Consider the following 22,694-nt stretch of genomic DNA (forward strand, 5'->3'; position numbering starts at 1 on the left):
ATCTCACCCTGCAGAATTGCACAGTTGCTGCTCTATAGTGAGTGTTTAGTTAGTGGTACCCAGACCACGTGGAACAGAGGAGTTACAGGGGCTCTAAAGGCTCTCACTACCCACTCCTTGGGTAGTCCACGTGGTTCTGCTTCAGCATGACTGCCATGGCTGGGTTTACCTTCATTGATTGAGGCAGAATTTGGAACAAAATGTAAAATTTCAAGGAGTTGCTGGGCCAAAGCAATGTTTCCAGTGTAAGGCATGGATTTGTTTTGGTTAAGTATTGAAATCCTGTTTATCCTAGAGGAAATAAAATTCTTTTTCTTTGCATTAATAACTTTTCTTTATGTTTTTTTCAAAGCAGGGTAAAGATGACTCCTGTTCCCTGCTGTTCAGAGGGAGCCTCCTGTGCTTCAGCGTGTGCCCACTGCTCCAGTGCTGTCACGGGGAAGAGCCTGGCTCCATCCTCCTCGCACTGTCTGGGCCTTCCCTTCTGTATTGTCCTTCCAGGAGACACCAGAGTGGTTGAAGTCCCCTATGAAGACCAGGGCCCGAGACTCAAAACCTGCGTTTAGACACAGGTACTGATTATGTCCTCCAGACTGTGTGGAACAGGTAGACATGCACCTGATGTTCTTGTCAACTGTAGCTCTTCCAGAATTGAGCGCAGTAAGAATGAGGACTTCAGGGAGAACAGCTGCCACTCCTCTGCTTCTTTCTGTAGCTCCTTTTATGTCCAACACACTGTTTTTTTGGTGATTTCTAACTCTACTTATTTGTTGTATTTTTCCCTGTGCAGGAAGGATGAGGAGGACCAGAGTTTTATCACAATCTTCTCATTTTGCATCACACTTCAGCATCTTCACCCATAAAACTGCTTTTCATCCTGTAAGTACCTCAAGAGATAATTATATTTAGGGTTTGTTTGTTAGGAAGCTTGGTGCATGACTTCAGTCATATCCCCCCTGAGTAAGGAAAGAAAATGCAGAGGGCTGTGAGTGAAGTATTTTCTAGAAACATCTGAGGGGCAGTACAAGGCAGAACCATGATGTACCATACAGATGCTCTCCTTCCAGATACTTCTTTCCTTGGAAAGGCAAACCCACCAGTGTCCCATCTCCAGTAGTCCTGAGCTCAATGACTGAAGGTTGCCAACTCCAGCTGTGTTGGAAGCCCTGTAACAGTCTGTGTTGACAGCTCGTGGCAGTTCCTTAGGATGGAAAATCATGTGGCAAGCCGTGAGTGAGTTGAGGCATTTCCTCCCTCCTACTCTCCTCATACTCTCCAAAGCACACTTGTCATATCCCAGATCAATGTGAAAGCGCCTGAACTTCCAGCAACAAACCCAGGGAGAGCATTGGCTTCATTTATTGAAGTAAGTTTTACCTGTCCATTTGGCAGAAATGTTTTGTTTGCTACCTCATTCCCTAACTGGTTGAAGTCCTGTTTTATCACCTGTTTGGGTAAAGTTAAGCAATTTATAGCTCAGTATTATGTGTTCTTTTCTATTCTTTCCAAGTATCCCTGACTTTAGGAAATGAATCCCACCTAAACTGGTAATTTAATTCACCTGAACATTTTTCCATAATAATAATGGTGCAGCTTCTAAATTAAAGTGTCTCTTAGCAATGTTGTCAATCCAGAAGAGGACTTGCTCAGAGGAACTGTTTCAAATCCCAGATTTGCGAACACAGGAAAAATCTACAGGCAGGTTTAGATCTGCAGATTACCCCAAAATATTGTAGGCTAGTTTACAAGGTTAAGACCTTGCTCTGATTTTTCCTCGAAGTAATGCATCAGGAGAAGGTGGGATTAGGTGCACACAGGTGGCTTTCAAACAGCTCCAAGTACCTTCAGCCCATGGGTTCCTGCTACTATTTACTCATCTGGAGAAAAGTTATCTTGTTTACTTCCAAAAAGAAATTTGAATATGATAGAATTTCCTTGGGTAAAGGGGCTGGTGCAGTCCTGTGGCCAATGCTCATCAGTTTGCTGTTTTGGGTAGTGCCTGGGCTGTTGCCTATTTCAGAAAGAGAACTCAAACTTCATGGAAGGGACTCCTACGCTGCATTATCAAAGCTCCTGTGCTACTTCTAAATTTCAGCACCAACACAGTCAGTTGCCTCACAGATTGTCTCTATGTTCCATAACTATTTAAGCAAATCGAGTAGTAGTGATTACCATGGGTAGTCTTGACAGCAGATGCAGGGGTCACAAATAAGCAAGGCTATAAAACTAGCTGAATTTTATATTCCAATACCATTTTTCCTAATTCTGCTAGCCCTTGACTAGACACTGACACCCAAACAGGAGATTTGCCTTCATGCCTGAAGGAGGAAAACCAGGAAACTTTCTGTTAAAAAAAAAAAAAAAAAAAATCTCCTATGGAAGTTCTCTTGGCAGTCATTTAGAAAGATACTGTTTCTAAGTTCTTGCATTACCCGTGGGTTTAGCAATTTGTGCTGCTCCAAAATCCTCCAAATTTACACAGAAGACCCATTTTGAAGTACTTCTGGGAAGCTGTGACCCCAAATCTGGAGCTTTACAAGAAATGCTGTCTGCAGAGTTTCCATGTCTGGGAGAACATCTGTGGCTACGGTTGGATTCAGTCATCAAAGCTTAAATCTGATGCTTCAGGTTAGGAGCTCAGTGCCGTACTGCAAATTTATGCAAAACAGCACAAGCATCAGCAATGAGTCAGGCTCAACAAAGACCTGTCTCCTCTGTGAAGAAAAACCTTGAAAACACTCTTTAAAAAATGTCTTAAGTCAGTTTTTATGATCTTTCAGGTGTTCTTGCTTGTTATTAGAGGTCTATAATGGTCCTGTTGTTGTTCTATTATGGCTTTGCAGAGACTGAACTGGACTTGACTGTAACCTTCACACACATCAACAGATGCTGAAAGGAATGGGACAGTGTTTTCCTGAAGAAACACTATTCCTCTAGTCCAGTGTATGGACAAAAAATCGTGTTTATGCATGAGAACACGATTTGTTAATAGTGTAAAGTTAGTTACTGACAGTGCAAAGGAAGTGGCCTGAATGACTTTTTCCAGTAGTCAGGAATTTAAAACAGTCAATAAATTATTCCCATTTTACCATGCAAACTGTAGGCAGCACAACAGCCTGACAGCAACACAAAAAAATGAATTAAGCAGAATTATTTTTTCAGGTGAACTGCCTGTACCTTCAACTGATTTAATTCTAAATGTCTTGACTGTAACAGTTCTTTCATGTTTAAGGAAAGCATAAAGAATCCCCCCCAGCTAATACATATATATATATGAACACCATGGCCTTAGAGGTGCTAGAAAAGCAATCTTTTTACAAATTGAACTCTAAAAGGTTTGACATGACAGAACTCATAGGTAAAGGTATCTTTTATTCTTCTTTGCACTAAAATCAAATTCAACCAAGGAATTCTAACTTAAGCCCCACTATTGTAAGGAAAACAGTCTTTTTTAAGAGATTGCAAAAAAGCATTTACTGAACGTTAGTTTGACCTCTTAACAAAATAATTAAAAGCAGAATGACCCCCTATGTCTTCTTTCCCCATCTACCTCCTGTTAGAGAAAACTTACATAAAATTTACATCAATAAATTAATATTCAAGTTTTAATTTGAAGGAAATTAAGAGTTTTTAAACAAAATAAAACAAACATTAAAGCCTCTAAGTTACAAGATTTATTTCAGCAACTTCAAAACTAGAATGGAAGTGTCTTTGAAAAAGACAACTCTGTGAGAGAACCATATTTAAAACGTGTTAAGAAATATTAGTTTTATTTAACCAGTTTTCACAGCTGAATATTTATTCTATAAAAACTTTACAGATTGTACAGTTTATATATAGTTCAAACTACTAGAACAAAGAAGTAGGTCCCACAGATGCAAAAATACTGTACCAATTCAAGGTAAAGGCAGATTTACACACTGTACAGCTCTCCACTGGGAAGGGGAGGTGGGTCAGTTCCAAGTAAAAAGTTCAAAACTGTACAAAAATAAGGTTTGATTTAATTTTCATTCTTCATAATACATTCAATAAGATTGCAAGCACAGATACCCAAGTAATAGATATCTGCAGTCAGGAATCAATAACCACTCCTGAAAGGAATGCAAAATAGGTCTATTTACACAGGGCACTCTTTTACACCATACTGCATATAGTGTATATTTCAAATAATAAAAAAGCATAGACAAAGAACATTAAACATCTAATATAAGGTAGTTTTTTTTTAAAGAGTTTTTTTTTTTACTTAATAGTGTGCCAAAAGAATTTTAACTTATTAAATAATATATTCTAAGTGAACCTAAAATTTATGAACATAAAATGCATTTTTGGTGTAATACATCAATTAAACCAGCAAATAGGAAAAAAGAACCAAAAAAAAACCCCAAACTGTATATAAAGTAGTATTTTCACCCAGCAACAGGAGCACTTATGTAGTTATTAAAAAAACCAAAATAAACAAATAAAAACCCCCAAACAAACAAACAACAACCCAAAGAGGCTTTTTAAAAACCCACTAAAACTAACTTATAACTTAGGATATTCATACATAAGATATTCAGTGATTCACTAATACTGCAAAACAAGCTTTTTTGTGTTGGTTTTTTTTTGTTTTGTTTTCCTTCCTTCCCCCTTCCATTTCCCTCTGGCTCTCCCTCATTCCCTTCCCTAAGAGACAGTGGTTTCTTCATGCTGTCTGGGTAAGAATCCTGCCCCTTCCTCCCACCCCTCCATACCTCCCCCCCAAAAAATAACAGAGTGTTTCCTTAGCATTAATCCTGAGCACACTCTCTTTTTGGGGATATGTGTGATTTAAGCATAATAGGGTTTATTTACCCCAAAGTTTCAGAATGTTCCATTACTTGAGGTATTTCAACCTTCTTCTGAGACAATACCTTCTCTCTAAGCTGACTCGTTGGGCAGAGAAAGCAAGGGCTGGCTAATACCCGTTTCAATTCTATATTCTCATGAAAAAGAAAAGCATTACTCCAGACTTCCCTGCCACACAGAAAATAATGCAACACCATTCACTTTTTAATTAATTCTCTATTTGATACAGTACTAGCCAAAGATAACAAAAACTAGAGCTTTTAAAGAGATGTTTGGTAGTGCACTCTATCATTTTTAACCTAGTGTGTGTGTGTGTCTACATACACACTCTCACACATATTACATTTATATCTATATATATATATATAAATATATATATATATAAAAGACATATATAGATATATGCACACACATACACTTGTGTGTGTATACATCTGCATGTAACAATCAGGGAGAAAGGAGTTTTGTTCAAATTTAAGAGATACAGTACTTTTAAACCCCTTGACAATAAAAGGGGAGGGGGGTGTGTCCACTCCTGTTCCCAAGCTGAGCAAGGGGTTAGTTTATATAAGGGTTTTTAAAATGGGCTTATTTTGCTTGCCCTGATGTCCAAGAAATACAATTCCAGTGTCATGGGCATCTCATCAGAATTCATCAATTCTGTTCTGCAGATATTTTAACATTGAGTCCATCCCTTGTGCTGAGCCCCAGATTTTCTTCAAAACTTCACACTCCTTTTCATTTGCTTGTTCCAAGTCCACCTTCATGATGTTCCGTACTAAAGCTTTGGATTCTTCAAGTACCTGGGCCAAAGTTAAAAAAGGGGGAGTTGGGTTAGTATTGCCTGAGAACTGAGCACCCCAGGTGCTTCTATGGGCAAGTAACAGGTTTGTATAGACAAATGCTGGAGCTGATTATCAACTGAAGCTGATCAATTCATTACTATGACTTTAAGAAATGTTTCTCATAGTCATCTGCCTTGTGCCATCCTACAAAATTTCCTTTGCCTTATACCAGCACAATTTAAAAGTGCACAGAGGTATGAAAACAATGAAAATCATAAAGTAACTATGAAAATATATCTATATATATATGGTTTTGTAACTATAGGAAAGTGCAAGGCCATAGTAGTGCAGGCTAATCATAACACTTTCATCCCAAACTGCTCTAATAAGGGGCCAGATCTTGAGCTCTTGAGCACTTAAAATACACTGAAAAAAAAATCTTGTTTGTTTTTTCTGTTTAGAAAATTAATAATTTGCTTTTAAAATCCAAAATTTCTAGTGCATAGAACAGTTAATTTGTACTGCATCTTTCCTTGTAAGAAAGGTAAAATTACCACTATTTGATGCCATCTTGTGCAACTGCCAGCAGCACACACAACCACTACGTGTTACTCATAAAACAAAGTCCAGCACAACCTCAAAGACTGTATTTATTTCCTTGGTAACTTAAATTAGAACTCAACCTAACTCAAGATTTCTGTGTTTCTGTGCAGATATTAGGGCAACTGTTTGTACTGTTGAATAGAGTAAGTTGGACTTCAGCAACTCTGTTAATACCAAATTACATTATAAAAATCCAATGCTGGTTTAGTTTACGTTCCTTATCAAATGCCACAGTACGCTATAGTTAAGAATCAGATAGAAACTTTAAAAAGAATCCTAAAAAAACCCAAACCAAACAGATACATAAAAATCTGTCAAAAAACATTGCTGTGTTATAATGCAGTCCTCATTTCATGAAAAGACTCCTTGGTTTTTTTCCCCAGGACAAGAAGATGCAGTCCAGTACTACTTAGATTAATTCTTATTCATCTAATCATAAAAATACAAGAAGATAAAGGAAAGGAAACTTACAACTGAATTACATGTGACAAGTTCTTTAATTCGAACCATTACTTCCTGTGTGAATGTTCCTGGCCAGAACACTTGGGAGACGAGTCCTTTGGCACAAGCTTCCTGCGCCGTCAGCTTCCTTCCACTGAACAACATTTCATTGGCCTGAAGGGATAAAAAGTTACTTCTGGTATGAAATGTAATGAGACAAAACTCATCAAAGGAAAAATGTTCAAAACAAATAAGAAAAATGCCTGCACTGTTTGAAATAGTTTTATTACAGCTCTTCCAAGTTTTAATTAAAAAAAGAAAAATACTGGCCTACAGCTGGCTGGTCCGTGTTGTTGACCAGTACTAGGTCAGTAGTTATTGAAATGTGGATGTCTATGATTAATGGTTAAATGTGAAAATGTCTTCTGTCATTTCCTGGCTGTGAATGTTTGCTAGCTCTGGCTTTCTTACAGTATTGCTGACTTGGTTATCTGTGTATGTGGGAATAGGTTATAATGCCTGGCCAATCTGTAAAGCAGCAATGAATACATCAGCTTGCCCTTTATAATGATGTATTCCAATTTCTGGCCAAATTCATAAAAAATAAACATTCACATTTGCTTCAACAGTCCAATACTAAAATGATAAAGCCTTTAAGTATCTGATATAGCAGTCTTATTAAAAACCCTCAATATTTAAAAGATCTTGCACATGGTTCAAGATATAGAATCGAGGACTACCTTCTATGCAACAAGATGCTCTCTCTAGTTCTGTATATGTTTTTGATTTGTAATTATCATGCACTTTACTATTTACCAATTTTCCCATTAAAGTTCTGTCCTACAGCCACTTTAATTCTAGCTTTAGTGAAGCCTTTTATACAGTTTGCAGTGACATTTACATGGAAACAGGCAGTGGAAATTAAAAAAATCAGAGTAATAATCAGCCTCAAAAAAAAAATTAGTGCTATAGTTTCATAACGACTTATTTCCACTGAAAAATATGACAAAGCCATTACTGGATTCATGAAATATAGGAAATAAGGCTGTTCTAAAACACAAACCTGACAGGTGTAACACTTCTGAGGGAAAAATACTGAGGTTTTTAACATTTTCCAGTAGCGGAACATCTGGTAATTATTTCAGCAACTTTCAGTTCAGGATCTCAAATAATTAATTATTAACTTCATAAACAATTATTTATTTGCTGTGCTGCCATGTCCCTGGTATTGCATTTTACACATGAAGCAATGTGGAGATTCTGCAGTCTCTTGTTTGTTCCTTTGTAATGAAATATGAAGTGTGGGCTCTACTGGTAGTTTGCTTCCGGACTGCCAGTCCATTTGGAATGCAAGAAAAAAACCCAGCCAGCTTCCTAGTGTATTTTACTGTGATTTTACCATCAGCACATCTCTCAGAGTTACTATGGAAAACTGTGATTCACATATATTAGTTGACAAAAACCCGAATCTCTTGCACTGTGATTGAGTTCTATACCCTATAGTTCTACCCTCTGTGAACACAGTATCAAATAAACAGGTTCATTAACCATTCCTTCTCATTTTCCAGAATGTATGTGAATAATAATAACCTGAAATACTAGATAAGAATCAGAGATGTACACATGGTTGTCTAAAAAAAGGAATCCTTTTTCCTACACAGTTGGGGAAAAATTAGTCTTCCAAAATAATTTAAACCCACTTAACATTTCTATGAAAGATCAAAACGTGAAGTCAATCTAACTGATAGTTATGACAGGCAAGCATTTAAGCCAGGTGGTCAGGGCTACATATTCTTCATATGTATCTTTGCAAGGATAAAAACCAATGCTAGAAAATCTTCCCCCCCCCACTAAAACTTAGTTGCAACTGCTGAGTTCTCCTGAACATGAAACACCCTAAGTGAGAATGGTGCAGTTATCTTATTTCTGCCAGCTGTAACACAGTATTAGCATAAAATCTCACAAGAAATGAGCATTCCCATTGATGTTCTCACTTGACAGGCTTTGAGGGGAAATCTCTTGCTCTGGCATCTTCACTTTTGATCTATACACAACATCTGCTGGAGACCAACTGCTAAACAAGCTTTAATCATAATCATGCCTTGTACCTGCTGTAAAAATTAACTCACTTGGTGGTTACTTTCCAAGAAATACACTACAGCCATAGAAATGAGTGTGACAAAAATATTTCACTAAGAATCTCATTAGCAACCTTCACTTTCTACTCTGAGTAGAAAATGTCTCCTTCCACAGAGGAACTTCACTTGAACCTCTGGACTCTCTTCAGTGAGGACTCCGAGGCTCACCAGGGCTCTTTGGTGCAAGGCCACAGCACCAGGGCCATGGAGCAGCTCAGCTCTCCTGCACCATGATCGGGAGGCAGCTGGCCTCTGACCACCCCAGACCCTGGCTGTGACAGGGACTCCAGGCACAGAGGAACTGTGCTTCCCTCCTAACTGACAGGAAAGCTAAGACATCCTGCCAGGCATGCTGGGGCCTGGCAGGGAGACCCAGTGTGTGATGTGTGATCACACAGCTCCTGGGCTTCACATCTAGGACCTGATAACCAGAGCAAGAGCTCCATGGCAGATTCATAATAACATCTCCCCCTACAGACATCACCTCAATGTCTTACAGATTATTTTCAAAACTCAAAAGCCAAGTTTAGGGACACTTCTAAAATTCTTAGTAATTCCAAGACGGTATCAGTTTTGAAGCCTAAAGTTTGGGCTTCAAATTTCCTGGAATAAACCCATGGTTGAAAATGGGGGAAAAAGAAATCCCCCTCCATGACAGACCTGCTCACCCACAGAAGGTGACTGACTCCACATGGAAGATATTTCCAGGAATCTTGCAATGGAACATTTTTACATAGCTGCAGCTAACAACATTGCATTTTAAGACTGACTTACAAGAGTTAGGGGTGGCGCTACTCCTGATGAATTGATATATTTGTAGAAAATATTATGATGCATTCAGAGGCTTTAATTTTTTGCTTTGTATATTTTTCCCCTGAATGTTTTGCATTTCACTCATAACATCTTCCTGCTGACTTCTCTCTCTCTTTTACAGACAAAAACATACTTCTGTATCTACTATACATATCTTCAAAAATATATCTTCTATATCTATATCAAAGTCTTCAGTATGGATTCTGAATATATTTCATGAAATGTGCTAAGGAAAGTTCAGCTTTGTACCATAGAGACACTGCTTTGCTGCAGAGTCAAGGATAGTATAAAAACAGTGGATTTTTTCCCCTTTTTGCACTGATCATTTTGGAATTGTTACCACTGGATGCTTTCAACTAAAATCTTTCTATTTAAGAATGAGAGCATTCACAAACACACATGAAAGAGTGCACTAGGGAAGAGCTTGTGTTTTTTGTACAACTTCTAAAGAAATGAAAAGTAACAACCACAAGTCTTTAAAGGACGAGGATGTATGGAATGGATGGATGAATGGATGGATGGCCAAATAAAAAGGGAAAGGAACAATCAGTAATTTGAAACATGCTAAGATATTAAAGATACTCTTATAACTCTTAATCTATTTCAGTTACCTTTTCTGATCTCTTCTAAAACTAAATCCAAATATGACACAATTAGCTATTAGATCTTTTCGAACTGGTGTTTTAATATATATATTTTAAATCAGTAAATAACTACAGGGAAAAAAAAAATCAATAAATACCTACAGGGGAAAAATGGCTTTTATAACAGTGATTTTGGAAAACAGGTGTAGCCACAAGCACTTGTTTCATAGTGTCCAAACTGGAATAGGACATAGGTCTAAGTTTTCAAAGAACACAGCATGAAAGAACACTAAGCAACATGAAAATAACACAGGTTGGAGATTCTTAAATAACTTTTTGTTAGGGGTGCTTGGAAACTGAAATAGTTATTTTGCATACATTATCTGGCATAAGACTGCTCCTGGCTGGTGTGACAGCGCCTTGCTGTGCAGTGACACCGAGTGCCACGCTGGTGCTGTGCTCAGTGCAAGGCACCTGTGGCTGGTCCCCATGAGGCAGCAGCAGGGAAGTGTGTCTGGGGACACAGGACATGACCCTTCTGACACCATAAGGGTCCAGGTGGGATTAAATCCCATGCCTGTTTTCTGTTCTGTGCATGCAGGTGAAGAGTTAAATTGTAAGAGCATGGAGCAGAAAAGCTGTAAGGGGTGGCGTCTCATGAAAGGTTTTCATGAGAGAAAGAAAAAAACTAAGAAAAAGACAACACAGGAAGGCAAAAAGTCTTGAAATCACACTGGATAAATTATCCCAACTGAATTGTGAAGCTGTCAGCCCCTACCCTGCAAGCTACTTACAGAAGCCAGGCCCATAATCCGAGGGAATGTAAGGGATGAACATCCATCTGGACTTTGTCCAAAAGTAGTGTATGGTGTCTGAAACCAGGCCTTCTCGTTGGCCCAGACCACGTCACACAGAGGCAATATAGATGCTCCAAGTCCAATGGCTGGGCCATTTACTGCTACAATGATAGGCTTCTTAAACTGAATAAAAGTATTCACAAAATTCCTGAAGAGAAACAGAAACATGCGCTCACTACATATACTGAGAGTGTAAAATATAACAGCCCTTGAAAACTGCATAATAATTCATCTTCACAGTAACATCACCTTCAAACCCAAGCTGATAACCTTCCACAATGAGGTGGTTATTTGGTGGATGAGGGGAGAGAGGTGGATGTTGTCCACACAGAGCTCAGAGTGAGGATTTCAGCACTGTCTCTCATAAGAGTTTCAGAGTCGCGCTGTTGATGTATGAGCTGGATGAGCAGACAGTGAGGTGGACTGGAAAATGTGGGAATGGCTGGCCCAGAGGGTGGTGACTCATGGCACAAGCCAGTGATTTAAGTGTTGCACCCCACGGGGTCAGTGATGGGTCCAGCACTGTTCAACAGCTTTGCTGATGATTTGGTTGATGGGGAAGAGCTTATCCTGAGTGAGTTTGCTCAGGATACAAAACGAGGCTGATACACCAGAGGATTGTGCTGCCATGCAGAGGGACCTCGACTGGCTGGAGAAATGAGCTGACAGGAACGTCCTAAAGCTCAACAAGGGAAGTGCAAAGCATTGTGCCCAGGGAGGAACAACCCCAGGATCAATGTATGCCGGAAGACAAGCTGGAAAGCAGCTTGGCAGAAACTGAGCTAGGGCTCCCAGTGGATACTAAGCTGAACTTGAGCCAGCAGTGTGCCAGTGCTATCCTGCACTACTTTAGGAGGAATGTTGTCTGGAGTGTGCAGGAGTTAATCCTGCCCCTCTGCTCAGCCCCAGCGTCATTATGGACTTCTCAGTGAAATGGAGATTCCAGATGGCCTAGCAAAGGGGCATCAAGGTGACCCAGGGACTTAGTGAGCTGGGCATGCTCAGGCTGGAGAAGGGAAGCCTCAGGGGATGTCATCAAAGTGTAAAAGTACCTGAAAGGGGATACAAAGAGGACAGAGCCAGGCTCTTTTCAGTGGCGCCCATTGAGGCAGTGGGCACAAACTGAAACATGGGAGGTTCCCTCTGAACAGCAGGAAACACTTTCTTACTGTGAGGGTGACCAAATAGGCAGCCAACAAGGTCATGGACTCACAATCTTGGGAGATTTAAAAAACCCCACGAAATGGTGCTGGCCAATCTGCTCTAGGTTACCTTGCTTGAGCAGGCCGAACAAGATGACCTGCAAATGTCCCAACCATTTTTTGGTTCTGTAAAAGCCTACCATTCCTCCCAGCCCAACCCATCACAGTAGTTGGGCAGGTACAGATTTAACATCCCTCTATAAGCATCAACTGATACATCAGCACTTTGGTACATCCACAGCTCCCAGATAAGGCTGCAGCCTTTCCACACCTCTGGGTGCCACAGCTGTGGCACAGCCCTGCTTGGTCCTCGCTGCATTTACGTGTGGCATCGGCATAAGGTATTTACCTGTGTTTTTAAGTGACAGTAATAAGGTACAAATGACGATGGCCAAAGCATTATTGGTCTTCCTTGAGGAGCTCTTAACAAATAAATCTGCTTTTTAAAACTATGAACATTAATAGTAGAGCTCTATTATCCCATATCACACATCTGTAAACGTCCCCATCACCCTTCTTTTGGTCAGTAATAATGCTCTGGGTACTACACTATTAGGTGGCATATGCACATTCTCATCCTCATTGACAACAAAAAATAACAATTCATTCCGGTACCCACAAAATACGGATGCTTCTCTGTTCTCAAACAGTAACGCTTCCAAAAGCTTCTTAGGAAAAAACAGTCACGTGTGTATGAATACATACACAGGTAATTTTAAAGTTTGTTCCCTGTGTTACATATTTTTGTATTTCTGCAAAACAGAACAATTTTACTATACCGCATTCAGCACTAAAGGTTATCATACTCCTTAACTCATTCTAGTGAACTGAAATAGCTAAATGCAAAAAACTCAAATCTAAACCATCTCATGTGTCATACAAACATCCCATCCAGAGACTTAAGATAATTTTAATCATGTCTGAATATGCCAGAAAGGACCACCTCTAGAATATACATGAAAAATACCTTATTTGAAAGGGAGGGTACGTGTCTATAAGTCTTTTAAGTCACCTTTGCCCATTTTATTACAATGAATATTAGGTGAAAAAACAGCTTTCTGGAAGGGCCTAAATTAAAATAGTGATAGAAGCTCAGTGCTAAGACCTTCTGGCCATATCTGAAGTCACTGCATAAGCAATTTTTACATGATACGACTGAAGAATTTCCTTTGATAAAAATAACTATAATCATCCTTATGAACCAACTGTGCCTCCAATGAAACAGATTTTACATAGCCATGGCCTTTTTTTAGAAACATGACCATTGATAACAAGAACAGAAGAAGGGCTCTGAAAGAATATAGGTACTCTGAAAGAATGCAAGAGATCAGGATCTCAAAACCAATGCTCAAATGTACTTGTTTGTATTACTAAAATGTGTCTCCAAGATCCATACTTTTTTCCATATATTTTCTTCTACTTGGTAATAGTTCAGATCAATTTGTTTAAATGTTAGGTTTGGTACCCGGCATTGGGAAGATAATCACAAGTAATAATCTACTCCTCTAAAATATCCATCATTCCACTTCTCTTAATGTACTATATCAATTTACTAATTCAATACGTGTCTTGAATTTTGGTGTATTAAATTTGTTTTCTGGAAACCCTAAGGCTATTGAAGTATTTTAATATTGGTTTTAACTGCATGAGTATTGCCATACTCCCAGTTTTCACAGTTAAAATTTAAAATTAAAAATGCATGAAATGACAACCCAAATAGAAAAGGACAGGAAGCATAAAGAAGTGCTGCACACTATAATGTAACTGGTGAATGTCTGAGATATTTTTGAAAAAGAGGCTTCTGAAATAAAGACAGAACAAGCCAGGCCATATGATGAACAATACCTGTCAGATGACTGAAGATAGCCATACATACCTAATAGCTTCTGCCATCTTAGTGCTTTCCTTTTTTCTATCATCCGTTAAACGTCGTATAAAATAAATAAAATCAAGACCACAGCAGAAAATGCTACCAACTGCACTGAACAGCACAAGTTTACTGTCATCTGCAGCTGCTGTGTTCAGTGCACTTTGGACTTCCTTCATTACCTGAAAATAAAAATTTCATAAGAATCATTTTAATCCATCATTACAAAGTAGCATGTTGTTCTCTTCCCTTCCTCCCCCTATGAGACCCTTCAACATCTTTAATTTTTCCTTAGGATCCACTCAACCATCTTATTAGAAAAGTTAACTTCCTTCATTACCCAAAAAAAGGAAGTTAATGTATCAGAAGCTTTGCATTTCAAAAATGTAATTAGACAAAGATAATTAAATCATTAAGGAAAGATCTATTAGGTGTGATCTGTAACTAAAGCACTCATTCAGCATTTCTGTAATTTGGACAGCAGATGGCATATGCAACCAGTGCAGAAAAAAAAAGAACCTTAATTGAGGCTAAAGGTTTTTTCAAGCTGCACTTTGTAAATCACTGTACATCTTATAAAAGACAGTACACATCAACATGGTCAGGTAACAGAATTTTTAAATGCAAGTGAGTTACACATAGAGTCAAGTGTGCATATAACACCTTGCAAGTAAGAACCTGTATCGTGTTCTGCATACATTTGTGCCTGAATAACAAGCAGAAAAAAGGCAAGGACTTCAAATTCCCTTCCCCTCCCAAAATCAGAATTGTTCTGACCTCTGGATTTAATGAATTATTTTCAGACGATTTTGTTGATAGCAAAATGTGTGTGAATCCATCTTGTTTCCTGACAACAATGTCTCTGTACCGGTACGCGCTCTCCGTTTGCCTCACGCTGAAACGCAGCCTTTTATCAAAGGGCTGATCTCTCCTGTCATCAATAAACCTTCGCTTGCTGGCTGTCACAGATGTCTGGATGTTGGTTGTACCATTGGCTGCTAATGCTTCCATAAAGGTGGGTGTACCTGGAACGAGTTTAAACAAGTACAATTACATTTGAGTAGCTCACCCATCTCAAAATCCCTGTTAGCATGAAAACATGCAACTCATATTAAGAGCACACAGTAAATATGAAATTCTGTCTCCTGGAAGTTATTGAAAGAGACACTGTGAACAGAGCAAAATTGAAATGACAAAGGGATTCAAGAAATTAATTTTACAATTTTGAGAATATACATTTAGAATAAGTCAAACAGACCAATTTTCATACACTTATTTTTAGAAGGGGAGAAATGTGTATTTAACCTAATACCAAGGCACTTCAGTAGGTTAATGGTCTGCTTTCTCCTTTTCCAACATTTTAAAGTCATTTAACAACATCAACATTGCTAAGAGAAAGCAAAAGCCTTTGTTTCAATCAGAAGTTATTACAAAGCAAAAGACACTTAGAATAAACTAAATAAAGGATTTGATTGACAAGATCATAAAAAGCATAATAGTTTTACAAGAAAAATGGAAATGAAGAAATGCAGACTATACTTTGAGAGGAGTACAAGACCCATGAAGTGATGGATATTTTAATGGATTCACAGACAATGCAATCTTTCTCATGTCAAACATTTTTTGCTACTGGAATTGGCAAATAGAGAATTAAGTTTTGCTGGTCTTGTTCCCAATCCCTTACACAGAAGGAGTTTGAAGGCATGCAAGTAAACAGGCCATTCTTCATGTCACAGAAGGGACAGGTTTTTCTGCAGTGCCCATTAGAAACATAATACCAAATAATTACCATTCATTAGAGAAAATAAGAGAGCATACTGGATCTGTATGTTTAGATCTCCATGCAAAATCTCCCCCAGATTTGTCATACTAAAGTAATGGAGTGTGCATGGCGGGGGGAGGGTTTAAAAATATTGGGAAAGTGGGTTAGAATCCAAGACAGTAACGTTTTGAAAGACTTGTCCTGGGAATTGAGCTCTGGGACTAAATTCTGGAAAGCCACTGCCCTAATCTCACTAACAGGTACTTCAGAACATCACATATGCATATGATGTCTTAGGAAGTAGAGTTAAACCATGTATAAGTAAATTATTAATTAAATGTTATTGTAATTTGTCATTATCTTTCTGAATAAGTTATATTTTTAAATTAAATTATTTCAAATCTTAACTACAAACACATATTTCAAACACTTGTGCATCCAATGAAGACATTAAAGAGGCTCACTTAAGTAATTGGAATGTTCAATATCTTGATATTTCAACTGTATTAAAGTGCTGCTTACCTTGACTCATATGAAGTATGAGAGAGATAAGAAAAGAGACTAATTAAAATTTAGACCATTATACATTTTCCTACTTATATTCCAGAAATTGTTTCTGGATATAAATTAAGTTTTTATATCAAATAATTTAAAATAAATAGCTTATTATAAATACATTATGATTAATTAGGCGTCTGTTTAAGATCTATACAATAATAAGATTTTATTCTATTTTTAAGGTCTTTCTTGTTGTATTAGTGATTTACACCTCTTACCATCTCACTTTTTGTGAAATTCAAGACAATTCAGAATTTTTTAGTTGTTTACAGTGACAAGTAAGAAACTGGATTCAGTTTGAGATCCGTTTCAGAGGCAGAGATGAACAAAATGAAATGGAAGATTAGTCTTTTGTTTTGACACAAAAATTTCACATTTATTCCCAAATTTTCCACGGCTTATAAAATTCCTTTCGATTTCATTTCAGTAGAATAAATAAAAATTTGGTGTATACTAAATATGAACTTGATGAGGAAGGCTTTCAACTTTTTTTGAAACCATATTATGGCAATTACATTCCCTTCAAAGAATTCTCCTGAAAGGGAATTTGCAGAAACACCAGTGTTGCCTCATATTTCATTAGGAACACAACACAAAGGTGTCCTTTTGTTCTAGCCATAGTGAAGACCATGGAGAATTGGGAGAGCAGGACAGACTAGACTAAGCCAAAACAAGAAGTCAGTAAACTTGTGCAAGACCTTTGAGCCTGTATTTTCCCACCACTCATGCTTCCAAAGATACACTCAAATACCAGAAAATTACTTTTGAGATGCAAGAGACAATGATTATATACTTTGAGAGACAAAACTTCTGGCAAGAAAGATCAAGATGTAAACACCACAGGCCAATTTTCATGCTTATTGAACTGGCAAGAGACCTCCTGATTTTTTATATAAACCCTGTCTACACTTATCAATAGTTGGAGTTTCAAACCACAAGCAAGGGACAGCTGCAATTCTGGAAGAGGAAGAAGTCTCTTCTTTCCAATCATGTAAACACTTTTTTTTTTTTTATTCCAGGATACTTGGACTGGAATAAAAAAATCTGTCAGCTTTAGAAACCACAGTTCTGCACAGGGAGACTCGGCCAGCCAGTACAGATCAGAATATGGCACAGAAAGGTTTAACACATGTTTGTTAATGCTTGTCATTACTGATGGAAGTTTGGGACCCTGTGTACCTGACAGCACAGGGGGCTCCTTCTCTTGGTGTTTGGTCCTTGGAAGCAAAGGGACAACTCAGAGAACATAAAGCAGAATTTCATTTTTTATGTACAAAGGCAAAGGTGGTTTTACTGCTCAGTCTTGAACACATGGTACAACAAACAGGGATGAAAATAAAAAAGTTCAACTGAGATTTAATTGTATTGCCAGAGATTTCCTTACATGAAAACTTTACATTAAGGTGACTTATCTTCAGGATAATTACAGCTGTATTTTAAAACAGAGTTTTGTAACAAACCAAAAGCAGTTCTGCATTTTAGACATTAATAGAGATAGCATAACAAAGATAAAACACTACGGCCCTCTCCTTTCAAACTGAGCTTCCAAAAATAAGTAAGGACTTGGAAAAAAAGGCAGTTTACCCTGGATATTGTCAACTAATGAAGAACTGTTTAAAGTGTAAACAAACAGCTTATAGTTATATAAAAACCTTTCCACCTGCAGATTGTTAACAATGTGATCTCAGAGCTGAAGACAGTAGTACTACTGGACAAAGCCAAAGTTCCACTATACAGATGCAAAAGGAAGTTAAGGAATACTTTGTTCTGCAGCTGTTGACCAAAACCTGGTAACAGACAGCAATTTCAGGCAACTGCCTTGGAGGGAAAAAAACTAAGGCTATGAGCAACAGATAAGAAAGGAACTAGTCTTATCCAAAGGAAGACAGACACAGCATACCAGTTTTGGGAAAGAGGCAGAACAAAGCTGTTTTTGTTAAAAACACAAGTTATGCTCACTTTACAACAAAGCAAAGTTAAAATCCCAAGCACCTCTCTAATATATTCATGCCTCACTACTACTGAGAAGTTCAGTTTAGCTAACTTACTTTAGCTTACTATCAAACCTTGAATACAAATACTCCCCTCCCTGCAACAATACTGGGGATACATCCAAAGAGATGGTATAAAACCAGCAAAGATTCTTTTCCACACTTCCTTTTGGGTACATATGTGTTGGTTCTCTTCATTCAAGGTTTGACTGACAGAGTGTGCTGTCTCTGAAAGCTTAGCATAGATGCCTAAGGAACAAGCACAAGAACATGAGAGGTGTGAACAATACTGTCTGACTATTTTCTCTAACTCCAGCCACCAGAAACTTAGCAATTACTAAATTTGCATGCCCAGAATCATAGGCTGCACCAAACCCCATGTATTTAAATTCATCTTCTCCACAGGATTGTCCAATTTATTTTTGAAACCACTACAGGTTTGTCTTCCAAAGTATCTCTTGGCAGCAAGTTCTGGAACATACATGTTAAGTTTCTTCATTCCTTTCATCAGAACCCTTCTCCAGATTGACTAGCCCCAGTCTTATTTCCCTTTTCTTCTTCCAGAAGCCAGTCCAAGCCTGCCATTCTTCTCCATGCTTCTTCCTCTTCTATTAACTCTTGGAACAGGGCCAAAAACGGCACACAATATTCAATATGGGGTTTGTTTTTTTTTTTTAAACTACCACCAAACAGATGCTTGCAGAAAACTATCCAAAACAAACCCAATGCCATTTCCCTGAGCAGCAACAGATAGCCAGGAACCAGTCACTGTTTTATGTTTTGCTATAGGCACAGTTTGGTATGTAAGCCTGTTTTGTCCCCTCCTCAATGCCTGGCATTCATCTGCACTGAAAGTCAGCTCTCATTTTACTCATGAAATCACTCAGTATTTTCAGAGAAGCCCGATGTGTTCACAAGGAGCTTTTGGAACTCTCATGTCTTTCCTGTACCCTCCTGGCACCACTTATGTCCTTTCCTACACTAAGTGATGAAGGGGTTAATGAGAAGCATCCCACTCGAATAAGCAAATGAACAAACACCACCAGCAGCAATGTCTTAAAGTGTTAACTGCAGAAATAAAACTGCAACTGTAACTGATTACAGCTCAAGTACCAGACAGGGAACAATATGATCTGGAAAACTGATTAGTAAAAACAACTTGAATTTTCAATGAAAAAAGAAATTAAAATCTAGAAGTAAGTTACATTTTTTTCCTTAAATTCTTTCTGTATTTCTACTTCTTCATTGTACCTTGTATGTATAATTCACAAGAGTTCAAAATTAGTTGTCCAGTGCAGGTTGCCTCACATTTAATTTTTTGCCTACAAACAGAGGTGTTTTGTTACATGTTCATATGTATTAGCAATCTCTAACTGTAAACACTGTTAAGCTTTTCCAGTCTTAACTCTGCACTACATCAAATATTTCACAGGAGACAGGAATTCCAGACAGCGATACCACAATGCAAACATAACACAGAAGAGCTTCCAGTATTTTTTCCACTTCTTCTTCAGTGATTACACAGAAAACATCTTAGAATTGTAGTGTATCAGCACAGACTAGAGAAACTAAAAATGAGGGTTCTAAACCTCCTATGTATGTGCTTATTCTTTGTCTGAATTTGCATATTAATAGCATTTACATTTTTGAATCAAAAGTTCCACTTTGAAATGTCACAATAAACATTTGCAAGAAAAAGAAGTCTCAATTTATTGTACATTTCACCTAAAATGCTGATTTGCTCTGTGTTTCTGAAAGAGCATTCAAAATGTGCTGGTCACTTATGCAAGAAAGATGCAACTTCAGTTAATCCCTTCCAGAATATGGTGTTTCCTTGATACAGAGCCCAAACCAACCAGCAATAAGTTGTGCACACTCCAGCAACAGAACAGGCATCCCCAAAGGTGCATTGGGGGAGAGGGGGTGGGAAAAGGACAATATTCCTTCAAATCATAGGCTGATGATGACTGCAATACCGTGCTGCTGATACCCTCATCAAAACCCTTACTGTGGGGAGGGTTTGTGCCCTGCAACACTCTCCTTGCCAAATGAAGTGAACCACTTCTGATTCTGTTTCAAGGAAATAGGTACACAGGCAACCATAGATGTTCTTCAGCCATCTTCTGTTGGCTTTGCAAGTATGTCACATTGCAGTACAAGGACTACAGGATTTACGAACAGACTAACTGGCAAATTATGATAGAACTTGGTGGAACATCAACAACAGGAAACTACAACTCAGCAGCAAGCAGTCATGCAGTGACTGGCAGGCTTGATTGTCAATGTCTACCTTCAACTCCTAAAAAGTCCTATTCTCATGCTGTTTAATTACCATTCTTTTCCATATATTTTGTATAGGTGCTAGTCATAAACACAACTTGGAAACACTGCTCCTATGAAACCTACATTTCTTACAGGACACTGCTGTTGTGGACAAAATTAATATGAGAAGAGAAAAACACACATGTACCCAGTAATATTTCTGTACTCAACTTCTGAAGTTTTTCTATCTTACACTAGGTTTTAATCCTGGTTGCCATGTCACATTTAGAGTAATATTGTCTACAACAGCCTTTTCCTCCCTTGGGTAGATATTTTCCTGTGTTTCTTAGATTACTCAGAGCATCAAATATATTTATATGTTATTTTAATATTGTTAGGAATAGGGCAGCATTACTGGTCATACTGGACTTTAGTAGGTTATAGGCTATTAATTATTTTTGCTTTTGGATGCCTTTCCTTTTCAGAACATAAGCATCCATGTGAAGATAAACTCATAATGCCAACCAAAAATGCAACTAATCAGAACATAAAATTCTATTACTGGAAGTAGGCAACTAATACAAGAGAAAATGGCATTTCTTCACCCTTGAGTTAAATAGGTTTACATTAGGCTGATTACTTTATATTGTTTAAGTGGAAATAATAATTTTAAAAAATTACATATGTTAAAAGATGGAAATAACAAAACACTAGACCTAAGATTTGCTAACACCATGCTCACAAAAGCAACAAGGATAACATTAATAATAGATAAATTGGCAACATATCTTTGAAGGAGTATGCTTAAGTTTTACTGTCTTTGAAGAACTGTGCATTTTTATGCATAATGTATAAAGTAAACTTTCCAGTCTCACAGTGGAAAGAAAATGTTCCACTCCTAACAACTTCAAAATGTTTTCCAAATACATCTCCATTCTTATTATTTCACCCAAAGTAGAAAAACAAACACTCCTCAGGTAGCAAAATCTCTTTCTCCTTTATCATGGATCAAGATAAATTAGAAATGTTCTCCTTTCCCCTTCCACTGCAGTTTTAGCCTGTTTTTGGAGTGATTTGTCTTCCATTGAATCTATAGTCAAGATGCTATTGACAAATAGAAAACAGTACACTGCTGTTCTCAGCATTTTAGATGGCTGTAAGAAAAAAATATAGATAAAAATTCCTAAGTGCCTCCAGTATTACTCCAGTTAAGAAATCCCAGCCATACTTCACAGTAGCATGCACTAAAGTATTTGATGTGGGAAGCAAAGAGTTAGTTTCATTTCTTTTCTTCATGAGTAAGTCAAATCAGAAAAGCCTTTCCCATGTTAGAGACTCCTTTTTGAGATATTTTAATACTGGGAACATTTCATAAGGGAAAACTCTCTTCTATCTTGATATTTTTGGAGCTGTAGGTTATGATACCACAGCATTCATTCAAAATGCTCTAAAATTTGAGAGTTAAGCAAGGACATCTCTCGGGGCCCATCTACAGAGGGAAGCTATTGCAAAATAGGCTAAGGTTTAAACTTGAAGTATACCCAGCTATTTCATACTAACTCCTAAGGTGAAGATATTCTATATTAAGAGCACTTCGCTGCAATTTAATCCAATCCCCTTGAGTGATGTGAAAAATGGCTCTCTTTTTGTAGGCTATCAGTGTTCCAATGTAAGGCTTCTCTAAAACAGATACTGCCAGAAGACATCCCAGTAGTTTCACCTATAGACACAAACATATACATGCAATAGTACACATTATATAATGCTTGTAAGGACTCTAAAACACCTCAGCTAGATTATGAATTAAATTTAAATAGATGGCTATAATACTATACTGGCATAACACTTACATTAACCTTCTTTTTGAAAACAAATGTAAATACTAATTGACAGGTTCATTCTTATCACATACACAAGGCTTTCAATACCAGACTTTGCAAGGGTTCCACTCACAACTGTCCCAAAAACCATTTGGCATTTTAATGCAGAAAACTGATAGAAAAG

The 22,694-nt window shown here is 37.8% G+C and overlaps 1 protein-coding gene and 1 long non-coding RNA gene across 6 annotated transcripts in view; one reads left to right on the forward strand and one right to left on the reverse strand.

The window, feature by feature from the left end:
* Nucleotides 1–372: 372 nt before the first annotated feature.
* Nucleotides 373–3,671, forward strand: LOC135444127 (uncharacterized). Its single transcript, XR_010439167.1, has 3 exons — nt 373–572; nt 791–879; nt 1,068–3,671. It is a non-coding gene; the product is annotated as an uncharacterized LOC135444127 (long non-coding RNA).
* An 82-nt stretch (nt 3,672–3,753) lies between these two features.
* CDYL (chromodomain Y like) overlaps nt 3,754–22,694 on the reverse strand; it is a 105,615-nt gene continuing 86,674 nt past the window's right edge. For 4 of the 5 annotated variants that reach the window (XM_064705344.1, XM_064705346.1, XM_064705345.1 and 1 more), the window contains 5 exons: nt 14,895–15,142; nt 14,127–14,299; nt 10,986–11,196; nt 6,687–6,830; nt 3,754–5,630 (listed from right to left, as the gene is read on the reverse strand). In XM_064705344.1, coding sequence (XP_064561414.1) covers nt 5,472–5,630; nt 6,687–6,830; nt 10,986–11,196; nt 14,127–14,299; nt 14,895–15,142 — 935 coding nt within the window. In that variant the 3' untranslated portion in view covers nt 3,754–5,471. Of the gene's footprint in view, nt 5,631–6,686; nt 6,831–9,568; nt 10,082–10,985; nt 11,197–14,126; nt 14,300–14,894; nt 15,143–22,694 lie in introns of those variants that run through there. The other variant, XR_010439166.1, reaches the window with a different exon arrangement.

The sequence above is a fragment of the Zonotrichia leucophrys genome, chromosome 2 (genome assembly GCF_028769735.1).
Source record: "Zonotrichia leucophrys gambelii isolate GWCS_2022_RI chromosome 2, RI_Zleu_2.0, whole genome shotgun sequence".
NCBI classification, from domain to species: Eukaryota; Metazoa; Chordata; class Aves; order Passeriformes; family Passerellidae; genus Zonotrichia; species Zonotrichia leucophrys.